Genomic DNA, 12,487 nt, shown 5'->3' with positions numbered 1-12,487 from the left:
CGCCGGCAGGACAGGCAAGACAGGCAGATCAGCAGGGGGCGCCTCGGCGGGCACCTTGGGCGTGTGGCCAGCAGGGGGCGCCTCGGCGGGCGCTGCCGTCACGCGGCCAGCAGGGGGCGCCGCAGTCACGCAGCCAGCAGGGGGCGCAGGCAGAGTGGTGTCGGCTGCAGGGACTGCAGGCAGGACAGGCGGGTCAGGCGGTGCCGCGGGCAGTGCGGCAGCAGCAGCAGCCGGTGCTGCTGGCAGGTCCGGAGCAGGCAGGTCCGGAATGGCGGGCAGCTCCGGAACTGGCGCCAGGATGGGCGCCGGGCGAGCAGGCGCTGCCCCTTTAAGGGCTATAGGGACCCGGGGAATGCCGTCTCTCACGGCGCGAATTCCGCCGTGCCCCAGACGCTCCGGCCGATAAAAATAAGCTTCCAACGGAGGCGGCTGCTCTCTATGGAAGCTGGCTAGGCGGGCAGCGGCAATGTCATCCCAGGCGGGGAGGAGAGAGCAGGCTCCCAGGAAGATTGACGGGACGGCGTTTTCTCTCTTTCCCCTGCGCCTCTTCTATCACCTGGCAGACGAGCTGCCGCAGGAGGGAGCGCACTTCCACCATAGCGTGCACTTCCGTGGACAGAGTCACTCCCTGTAGTAGGGTCCAGCTCTGATCCACGAGGGCGTAGCAGCCGGGATCCTCTTGGATCTCCGGCAGCTCTCGCCAGAACGCAGTTTCCTGCAACAGGGCGAGCCAAAGGTCCTCTCCCTGCGGGCGAGCGGTGAAGCAGGAGAGTCAAGCCGGTGAGACGGGCAAACGGGGTTTGGTAAATCCAGTTCTTGTTCGTGCAGCAACTAAGTGTATGTGAGATCTCATGAGTCATCTTTGACATGATTTTGTGTTTTTATCTCTCATTTCAGATCAAAGAGGAGTTTAAGCGAATAACCACAATTCATCTGGAGCGAATGTTTTTGTCCAGATTGGACGGGTACACCACCAAACTCCTGGAGATATTTCGGAGGAAGGGCGGGACTGCAGGGACCAAAATAAAACCAATGTTGGACTCACTGAATGAGGTAAAATTTCAAATTATTTGTCTTTGTGGACTTTGTCCACCACTCGGTAGGAGGCGGTAATGCTGTGAGATCTCGCGAGAGCTGTGCGTAATCCAACATGGCAGCGTCCTACTAAAAAAAAAAACAAACAAAACTTACTTCGATAGCCAACTTAACCAAGCCAAAATATTAATAATAGTATTTATAGTACTTTATCGGATAAATAAGTTCACTCATTTACATCCTGGACGAAGAAACCTTGGAAGATTTACAGGATTACGTGGACGAGTGTTACGAATGAGTCATCATGAAGGAGAACCAAGCGACTCCGTCCACAAAGAGAACCCGCTCGGACTGTACAGCCCCTCAAGCAGCCCTTCATCGCCGGATAAGGAATACGGAGATATCCTAGAGTCCATTAATAACAAACTTTCCAGTTTTGACGCCCGACTGGCACTTGTAGAAATCCTACACAAGGAATTTCAAGCATTACGGGAATCTCTGGAGTACAGTGAACAACAGGTTGAATCGCTAGCATCTGAAAACAAGATTCTCAGAGACTCCGTAACATCCCTCACGGAAGGTATGGCGAAACTCTCCACAGAAAATAAGCGCATGAAAGAGTCCCTGCTTGATATTCAAGCAAGAAGTATGCAGGACAATTTAGTGTTCGCCGGAATTCTGGAGCGCGCAGAGGAAGACGCAGAAGCTACCATCAGAAATTTCATGCAACAAGAACTTAAACTTCCTCGGGACACCGTCAACAACATGTTTCATCGGGTCCACCGCATAGGAGGGGTGAGGAAAGAAGCTCAGCGTCCAAGACCTATCGTGGCCAAGTTTGAACATTTCAAACAAAAGGAGCTGGTGAAAAGCCGAGGCAGGGAGCTCAGAGGAACGGACTTCAGCGTCAACGACCAATTTCCCAAAGAAATCCTGGATCGTCGCAGAATCCTGTTCCAGCTCAGGAAAAAATTCATTGCGGAGGGAGCCCGAGCTGTCATCGCAGTAGACAGACTGTATGTTAATGGACATCTATTTCACGACCAGAACACCACTGCTTGGCTCTACTGAAACCACTTCCGACTAAGGTAACACGCATTTAACAAACTAACTAAAGTTTGGCAGTTAATACAGGTTTTTAGCGCACGCCGCACACTAGACGGCTTTGTCTAAGGACTATTAAGGCTGGGTCACTTTATATCCCTTACTGTTCCTCAACCCCCTTGTTTAATGTCTCACTACAGTCGCAGTCGTTGTTGGTGTTGTTGTTGTTATTGTTATGGACATCATTGTCACTTTGGTTGTTATGGTAATTGTTGCATATCGATATTGACGCTCAAAAATGTTTTATCTGGAAGCAGTCTACTAGATACTATACACCCACACCTACACGTAGGTAGTCACACACTCGCATGCATACACGCACCCCCTCATCTTAACATCACACATGTATGCATTCATACACTCACATATACACATGCCCACTCAAGCTCAGACAGATCTCCTCACCTTAATAGCACACATGGAGACAATCACACATTGACATTTGCACACACACTAATCCTGACACATTCACACTCATACACACACAGTCATTCACATACACACACAACCGTCCATTTTAACATTAGATTGCACTCAGGGGGTCTAAGTTAGGACAGCATGAACTCATTACGCTTTGTCACTTGGAACGTGTGTGGTATTGGCTCATTTTCTAAGAGACATAAAATCTTAGAATATCTAACAACATTACAGGCAGACATTGTCCTACTGCAGGAAACTCACTTAGCCAAAACAGGACAGTGTACATTAAATTCACCAGAATTTCCACACATATACTTAGCTAGTTATAATTCAAAGCAAAGAGGTGTAGCAATTTTAATCAACAAAAGAATATGTTTCAACTGTAAAGACACTATCGCAGACCCAGAAGGTAGATTCATAATTATTAAAATTTCAGCATATAACAAAGAGATATGTATTGCCAATATACACTCACCTAAAGGATTATTAGGAACACCATACTAATACGGTGTTTGACTCCCTTTCGCCTTCAGAACTGCCTTAATTCTACGTGGCATTGATTCAACAAGGTGCTGAAAGCATTCTTTAGAAATGTTGGCCCATATTGATAGGATAGCATCTTGCAGTTGATGGAGATTTGTGGGATGCACATCCAGGGCACGAAGCTCCCGTTCCACCACATCCCAAAGATGCTCTATTGGGTTGAGATCTGGTGACTGTGGGGGCCATTTTAGTACAGTGAACTCATTGTCATGTTCAAGAAACCAATTTGAAATGATTCGAGCTTTGTGACATGGTGCATTATCCTGCTGGAAGTAGCCATCAGAGGATGGGTACATGGTGGTCATAAAGGGATGGACATGGTCAGAAACAATGCTCAGGTAGGCCGTGGCATTTAAACGATGCCCAATTGGCACTAAGGGGCCTAAAGTGTGCCAAGAAAACATCCCCCACACCATTACACCACCACCACCAGCCTGCACAGTGATAACAAGGCATGATGGATCCATGTTCTCATTCTGTTTACGCCAAATTCTGACTCTACCATTTGAATGTCTCAACAGAAATCGAGACTCATCAGACCAGGCAACATTTTTCCAGTCTTCAACTGTCCAGTTTTGGTGAGCTCGTGCAAATTGTAGCCTCTTTTTCCTATTTGTAGTGGAGATGAGTGGTACCCAGTGGGGTCTTCTGCTGTTGTAGCCCATCCGCCTCAAGGTTGTGCGTGTTGTGGCTTCACAAATGCTTTGCTGTATACCTCGGTTGTGACGAGTGGTTATTTCAGTCAAAGTTGCTCTTCTATCAGCTTGAATCAGTCGGCCCATTCTCCTCTGACCTCTAGCATCAACAAGGCATTTTCGCCCACAGGACTGCCGCATACTGGATGTTTTTCCCTTTGCACACCATTCTTTGTAAACCCTAGAAATGGTTGTGCGTGAAAATCCCAGTAACTGAGCAGATTGTGAAATACTCAGACCGGCCCGTCTGGCACCAACAACCATGCCACGCTCAAAATTGCTTAAATCACCTTTCTTTCCCATTCTGACATTCAGTTTGGAGTTCAGGAGATTGTCTTGACCAGGACCACACCCCTAAATGCATTGAAGCAACTGCCATGTGATTGGTTGATTAGATAATTGCATTAATGAGAAATTGAACAGGTGTTCCTAATAATCCTTTAGGTGAGTGTATATTTGACTGTTTGTGTGCCAGCATGGTTACGTGGGTGGTTGTTTTTGTTGTTTCATTTTTAACTTTTATTTTTACGTGTGTACTTGTCTGTCCTTGTTAATTGACAGTGTTTTTTTGGCCTCCCTAGAGCAACTTCGCTTTAGTTTAGCTAAACGTGGTTCAGCAGGAAGTTAGTCTCGGGTAAGTAATTGTTAATTTGGTTATTTTAAAAGTTTAATTTAAAGGTTGTTATCGCTGACGCTGCTGGATAATTTATAATAAAGTACCGATTTAACGCAAGTGTTAATTTAGTGTTTTAGTGTACTCGGCACTTTGTTTTAACTATACGTTAATTAGATCAACTATCCATCCATCCATCCATCATCTTCCGCTTGTCCGGGGTTCGGGTCGCGGGGGTAGCAGCTTCAGTAGAGGCACCCAGGCCTCCCTCTCCCCAGCTAACCCCACCAGCTCCTCGGGGGGGACACCGAGGCGTTCCCAGGCCAGCCGAGAGATATAATCCCTCCAGCGAGTCCTGGGCCTGCCTCGGGGCCTCCTCCCTGTAGGACAGGCACGGAAAACCTCTCTGGGTAGCCGCCCAGGAGGCATCCGCACCAGATGTCCAAACCACCTCAACTGGCTCCTTTCGACGTGAAGAAGCAGCGGTTCTACTCCGAGGCCCTCCCGGATATCCGAACTTCTCACCCTATCCCTAAGGGAGAGCCCAGACACCCTGCGGAGAAACCTCATTTCGGCCGCTTGTATTCGCGATCTCGTTCTTTCGGTCATTACCCATAGCTCATGACCATAGGTGAGGGTAGGGACAAAGATGGACCCATAGATCGAGAGTTTGGCTTTTTGGCTCAGTTCTTTCTTAGCCACGACGGACGGTTAAGCGCCTGCAGAACTGCAGACGCCGCTCCGATCCGTCTATCCAACTCCCGATCCCGCCTACCCTCACTCGTGAACAAGACCCCGAGATACTTAAACTCCTCCACTTGAGGCAGTACGTCTTCCCCAACCCGAAGAGGGCAAACCACCCGTTTCCGGCTGAGAACCATGGTCTCGGACTTGGAGGTGCTAATTCTCATCCCTGCCGCTTCGCACTCGGCTGCGAACCGCCCCAGTGCCTGCTGGAGATCCCCAGCAGATGAAGCCAACAGGACGACATCGTCTGCAAAAAGCAGCGAGGCAATCCTGAGGTCACCAAACTGGACACCCTCAACGCCTTGGCTGCGCCTAGAAATCCTGTCCATAAATATGATGAACAGGACCGATGACAAAGGGCAGCCCTGGCGGAGCCCAACACGCACCTGGAACACGTCCGACTTATTGCCGGCAATGCGGACCAAGCTTCTGCTCCGTTCGTACAGGGACCGGATCGCCCACAACAGTGGACCCCGGACCCCATACTCGCGAAGCACCCCCCACAGAGCACCTCGGGGAACCCGGTCGTAAGCCTTTTCCAAATCCACAAAACACATGTAGACTGGATAGGCAAACTCCCAGGCCCCCTCCAGTACCCCTGCAAGGGTATAAAGCTGGTCCAGTGTTCCACGACCAGGACGAAAACCGCATTGTTCCTCCTGAATCCGAGATTCGACTATCGATCTCACCCTCCTCTCCAGTACCCTGGAATAGACCTTCCCAGGGAGGCTGAGAAGTGTGATCCCCCTATAGTTGGAACACACCCTTCGGTCCCCTTTTTTAAATAAGGGGACCACCACCCCGGTCTGCCAATCCAGCGGCACTGTCCCTGACCTCCACGCACTGTTGAGAAGGCGTGTCAGCCACGACAGCCCCACAACATCTAGAGCCTTCAGGTACTCCGGGCGGATCTCGTCCACCCCCGGGGCCCGGCCACCACGGAGTTGTTTAACCGCCGCGGCCACCTCAGCCTCAGTGATGGGCAAGCCCCCCCCAGCACCCTCGGGCTCTACGTCCTCAGATGTCTCAAAGGCAGTATGCGTAGATGTATCGGAGGCAGGGTTGAGGAGGTCCTCAAAGTATTCCTTCCACCTCCGGATGATGTCCCCAGATGAGGTCAACAGCCCCCCCCCCCACTATAAATAGTAGGAACCAGGAGCTGCTTCCCCCTCCTGATACTCCGTATGGTTTGCCAGAACCTTTTTGAGGCCGACCGAAAGTCACTTTCCATGGCCTCACCGAACTCCTCCCACGCCCTGGTTTTTGCTTCTGCGACCGCCCGAGCCGCGTTCCGCCTGGCCCGCCGGTACCTGTCAGCTGCCTCCGGAGACCCCCGGGCTAATAATTCCTGGTAAGCCTCCTTTTTCAGCTTCACGGCCCCCCTCACCTCTGGTGTCCACCATCGGGTACGGGGGTTACCGCCACGACAGGCACCGACCACCCTGCAGCCACAGCTCCGTACGGCCGCTTCCACAATGGAGGTCCGGAACAGTGTCCATTCGGACTCAATGTCCCCTACCTCCCCCGGCATGCAGTTGGAATTCTGCCGGAGGCACGAGTTAAATCTCCAGCGAACAGGAGCCTCTGCCAGACGTTCCCAGCAGACCCTCACTATACGCTTGGGCCTACCAGGTCTGACCGGCTTCCTCCCCCGCCACCTGAGCCAACTCATCACCAGGTGGTGATCAGTTGACAGCTCTGCCCCTCTCTTTACCCGAGTGTCCAAGACAGAGGGCCGCAGATCAGTTGATACGATTATAAAATCTATCATCGACCTGTAGCCCCGGGCATGTTCGTACCATGTCCACTTATGGACACCCTTATGCTCGAACATGGTGTTCGTTATGGACAAACCATGCATTGCACAGAAGTCCAATAACTGAACACCACTCGGATTCAGATCAGGGAGGCCGTTCCTCCCAATCACCCCCTTCCAGGTCACACTGTCATTGCCCACGTGAGCGTTGAAGTCCCCCAGCAAAACGATGGAATCCCCCCGCGGCACACCAAATAGCATACCGCTAAGGGAATCCAAGAAGGCCGGGTACTCCGAACTGACATTCGGCGCATAAGCGCAGATGACAGTCAGAGACCTATCCCCGACCCGAAGGTGCAGGGAAACAGCCCTCTCGTTCACCGGGGTAAACTCCGATGTTAATGCACCGAGCTATGGGGCCACCAATAGCCCTACCCCAGCTCGGCGTCGCTCACCTGCCGCAACTCCAGAGTAAAAGAGCGTCCAGCCCCTCTCCAGGAGATTGGTTCCAGAACCCAAGCTATGTGTTGAGGTGAGCCCGACTATATCTAGTCGATACCTCTCAACCTCACGCACAAGCTCAGGCTCCTTCCCCACCAGAGAGGTGACATTCCATGTCCCGAAAGCCAGTTTTGTCAGCCGGGGATCGGACCGCCAGGGCCTCCCTTGGCCGCCACCCAATCCACAATGCACCGAACCCTAAAACTAAAAGTTTAAATACTCTATATTAATATACTGGGCTGGAAGTAAAGGACGGGGACATAGTGAGTTAGGTAATTATGGGGCCAGCTCAGTGTTGTGTTTGCAAGATGTTTGCCCTTCTGGATGCTTGCGTCCAGTCGGACTTCGTCTGCGAGCGATGTAGGTTAGTTGACTCACTCATGGTCCAGGTTCGTGACCTAGAGGAGCGACTGGCTCTCATCCAACATAACAATGAGAGAGTTAATACGCCTTCTAGGGAGACTGTGTGTACGTCACAAGTGGGGAGGGGGGAGAATGATGAACAGGTAGGTCGAGAGAGCTGGGTGAACGTAGGTCGTAGACGTAGAAAATGGCGTACACAATTCACAGAGGCGGCATCACCTGAAGTAACGGTGTCTAACCGCTTTCAGGTGCTTCCAGCTTTAGAGCCGGAAGAGACTGGGGAGGCAAGTGGGCCCTTGGGCACCAAGGAGCCGCCTAACCCCAGTAGGAGGGAGGTTGTAGTAGTAGGGGATTCAATTATAAGAGGTGTAGATAGTTATGTGTGCACCCGTGATAGAGGGTCCCGTACGGTGTCTTGCCTGCCTGGTGCCCAGGTAGGGGACCTTCCAGATCGAGTGGACAGGCTTTTGGCCCCAGCCGGGGTGGATCCAGTGGTCGTGGTGCATGTTGGCACCAATGACATAGGAAAGGGCAGGAGGGCTGTTCTGCAAGATAAATTTATAGAAGTCGCGGATAAGCAACTTGACCACTTGTCCATGGTGGTATTCTCTGGAATACTTCCCGTGCCACGTGCAAGTCAGGCTAAGTTAGCTGAGATAAGGGGATTAAATGCGTGGCTAAAATGGTGGTGTAGGAAAGAGGGGTTCAGGTTTATGGGGCACTGGAAGACCTTCTGGAACAGGTGGGACCTGTTCAAGCCGGACGGGTTGCATCTGAACCATAGGGGAACCCGTGTATTGGGGAGGCGTATGTGCAGAATAGTTGAGGAATGTTTTAACTAGGGACTGGGGGGGCAGGGAGGTCAGTTAAGAATTTATGTGGGGAGAGACGGAAAGCCCAAATAAATATTAAAAGTAGACACTGTAAAAGGCCTACCATTAGTGGTCTGTATTTGAATGCTAGGAGTATTAGAAACAAAATTAATGACTTGGAGGCTTTAATTTCTTCAGACAATTATGACATTATAGGAATAACTGAAACATGGATGAGTGACAATGATAGTGATGAATATAATATGGATGGTTATACGTTGTTCCGTAGAGACCGGATAGGCAAGAAGGGAGGTGGTGTTGCAGTATACGTAAAAGAATACTTGCAGGCAAGGGATCTCACTGATAAAAATAAAAATTCAGAAGCTGTATGGATAAAACTTGATGCTAAAGATTCAAATGGCCTAATTGTTGGGGTTTGTTATAGAGCACCTAATGTACACTCAAAAAAATGAAACATGGCATTTGTTGGTCCAAAGAATGTAATTATGTTTAAATTAATTAATTAAATTTCATTTGTGCATTCAAATTAAAAGAGTTGTGTTGACAGAATTAAAAGAAGTAATTCTTCAAATTTACACAGCTCAGTTAATTAAAATGAATGAAACAGTTGTGTTGCTTCTGCAGTACTGCATATGCAGTAGGTGGAGTAAAATGTGCACATGCGCAGTTGGAAAACACCACAAGAAGGAACGAAGCATAACGGTCACTCTTCAGCTCGTTTAAATTGGCGCCATTTTATGAGAATCGAAGACGGAGAATTACACTGCAAAACAGCAACGCGTTTTCCTCTATGTAAACAGACAGGTGAGATTTTCACTTTTTATGCATTTATATTGATGCTGTGACAACATTTGAATCATTACTCACTTGTAATACCTTGTGTATAGTATTGTCACAAAGTTGGCATATGACTCGTGTCTTCTTTCACATTATAGTTAGATACATTTTTGTTTTATGCATTTATGTGAAATTTTATACTTGTTGAACTTTTACATCACCCAAAATAAAGTTGTAAATGACATTAAATTGCTAGTAAGGAATGTTTTCTTCATTTTAACCGATTGTTTTGTTCTTGTACAGCAGTTTTATTGCGTTCTAATGTCAGTTTTAATAACTTAATTAATAATCTTAAAAGTTGGTGTTGGCACATTGTTATTTAATATCTCGTTTTATTATTCAAGCCTGATAAACCCCCCAAATAAGCATATTTGACATTTAATTAAGATGACATCTAGCTATTTAATGTAAGCTTGTTTGTTTGGTCAGCTAACACATTTTTACTTACCGTAAGTTTAGTAGTTTGCAGTTTTTCATATTTTGTTCTGACTCTCATTATTTTTCTCCCTTACGGAGTTTTGAAACTTGAAAGCCTGTAGAGTCCCTGTATGTGGCTGTGCAGAGATTGTGGATCGTCTCAGGCCTCCAGATCAAAGCTTTTAAAGCACTTCAGGTTGGTACATGGACATTATGCCCGCAAACACAAATATCCATGTGCATATTTTAACTGTCCATGCACTTTTAAAACCTGGAATGCACTGCGGTCCCACTTATCCAGATCACATGGCAGTGAGCAGCTACCTCAAAATCAAAATTCTAGTCAAACTACAGTGATAAATTGTCATGTTTGTGCTGTTACTGACATTCCTTCAGTAAGTGATTATTTTCTCCATATAAATAATCACTTGCGCAGTCATGAGACAGTTAGTTGTATGTTTAAGGACTGCTCATTTAAAACAAACGTGTATGGTACATTCAAATCACATAAGAGCTGAAAGCATTGTTAGTTTTCAGTTTGATACAGAAGCATCCATGCCTAAAAGAAAATGGCTCTGTAAGTGGCTACTATGGCTGGAAAATTAGTTTAAAATATAAGATGGCAAACTACAGAACAAAATTGAGAAACATAGGATGTTCAGAGCTGAACATCAATTCCCATAAGCGAAAAGGATCCACTGGAAGTCCTAACCAAGTGAAGAAACCGAGAAAAGCTGAGGTAAATTACTGTCCAGATTACCCAGTGGGTGAAACAAAAGAAACACTTGAAAATCAAAGGATTACACTACTATCGGAGGTGACTAAAAGAAACAACGAGCAGGTTATCAAGGGGCTGATGGACAGAACGTTTGCTCTACGGAGGCACGAGGTGGTAGAAGATTCACCTTTCATTGCTGAATTCAAGAACAGATGGCCAGCACTCTTTACTGAGAGAGAGGTATGTCTTTAATGTCATGTCAGCTTGCTTGGATGTTGTTATAATTCTAAACTATGATTTGAAGTACTTTAGATGTAATTCAGGTTTGTTCATTTATCGTAAATGTGTGTTATCTGTGAGTGCTGGTAAAGGAAGTGTATGATGTCCTGTCAAAAATTTACGAAGCACCCTGATTTCTCTCTCTCTCTCTTTGTTTTGTTTTGTTTGGAAATTGTACCAGGTATCTGCGGAATTCAGCAGGATTACAACAATTCCTTTGGTGTCCAAATTCATGGGTCAGCTTGATCATTTCTCCCCCCAGCTCCTCAAAAATTTCAAAAAGAAAGGAGGAGCAGCCGCACAGAAGATCACAGACATCCTGTCAGTTTTGGATCAGGTATGTTCTCTAAATTCATCACCAATTCTCATAATTCATAATAGGCCAAACTAATATTTCATCCAAATATGATTATTTTGTTATTTTTTAACTCATCCTTCATTTAATCTTTTTTTTTATATACTAAAATTATGGATTAAAAGTTAAAGGTGAATTGTCTTTCTTCGGCTCCAAATATCATGATTTTTTTATTTTGAAGCATCAATGACTTTCTGCCTCTCTTATACTTTAACAGAGTTGTTTTTGCAACTACAATTAGAACAGCTCAGAAGTTCAAGATAATTGTGTATCCTATGCAGTGCTTCTGATTTGGGACCATTGGTTGTTGGACACACTTGACTTTCGTAAAATACAGCAGTGGTATAATTTGCGTAATGCTACTTAAATTTAAGATGTACAGCAAAAAGTACTAATTCTCATTTCATTTTGATTAGAGCATTGAAAAAAAGCGTGAATGCATCCTGAAAGCCTTAGTGGTCTACCTAAATGAAGATCCTTCAAACCTAGTGAAGGAGTACATGGTAAGCTATTTAAAAAATTTAAGAAACTTTTTCTAAAAGTTCCTATTTTTACCCTTGATCTGTTGGTAATTGTTTTATTTTGTACTTATTATTTGTACTTGTCTATTTTTAGGACGCTGAACATGATGAAACCCAAATTTTGATGAGCAACACCACTCTCGGAATCTATGCCATAAAACATGAAGGGGCAGATGTTGCAGACCCATACGAAGATGTTGGTGTCATCATCGAAGGCATCCAAGTACTTGAAAACTTGAATAATGTAGCTAATGCATGTTCCATGATGGTTGGTCTAATTTATGCATTAAACTTGGCTTACCCCCAGCATCTGAGATATACTTTTGAATTGTTTCAAAAGATTTTTATGCAACTGGATGCCACCAAGCTGTCAAACAAAGTCCAGGTCTTAAAAAATAGACTCCTTTCATAGGCACTGTAACTTGAAACAAGGGCTAAGAGGCAGGACCTTTGTTTTGTCCATAATGTTGCACTGGCTGTTGCAGTACTTTTTTTTTTTTTCAGTGCTAACCAGGTGATGTCTTTAATAATCTTTACTTTTGCTTTACTGCAATGTTTACTGCTTTTTTTTTTTTCAAGTTTACTAAAGTATATTTTTGTAAATCATTTAATTTAAAGACAGTATTTTATTTTACTTTTTACTGGTAATATTATTTTTGTAACTTCTTGTCACGCTCCACGGGTGAGCGAGCGGGTAAGCAGGCGCACAGAGCCGGAGGTTCGGGGAAACAGGACTTTTAATAAGGACGA

At 46.4% G+C, this 12,487-nt stretch overlaps 1 protein-coding gene across 1 annotated transcript; it reads left to right on the top strand.

The window, feature by feature from the left end:
• The first annotated feature begins 10,160 nt into the window (after positions 1–10,160).
• On the top strand, positions 10,161–12,247 carry LOC140577640 (uncharacterized). Its single transcript, XM_072708424.1, has 5 exons — positions 10,161–10,822; positions 11,124–11,198; positions 11,633–11,719; positions 11,832–11,960; positions 12,242–12,247. The coding sequence occupies exons 1-5, from the start codon at positions 10,484–10,486 to the stop codon at positions 12,245–12,247; spliced, it is 636 nt and encodes a 211-aa protein (XP_072564525.1). The 5' UTR covers positions 10,161–10,483.
• The last annotated feature ends 240 nt before the right edge of the window (positions 12,248–12,487 follow it).

The sequence above is a fragment of the Paramormyrops kingsleyae genome, unplaced genomic scaffold (genome assembly GCF_048594095.1).
Source record: "Paramormyrops kingsleyae isolate MSU_618 unplaced genomic scaffold, PKINGS_0.4 ups91, whole genome shotgun sequence".
NCBI classification, from domain to species: domain Eukaryota; kingdom Metazoa; phylum Chordata; class Actinopteri; order Osteoglossiformes; family Mormyridae; genus Paramormyrops; species Paramormyrops kingsleyae.
This window is presented reverse-complemented; position numbering and strand designations above follow the sequence as displayed.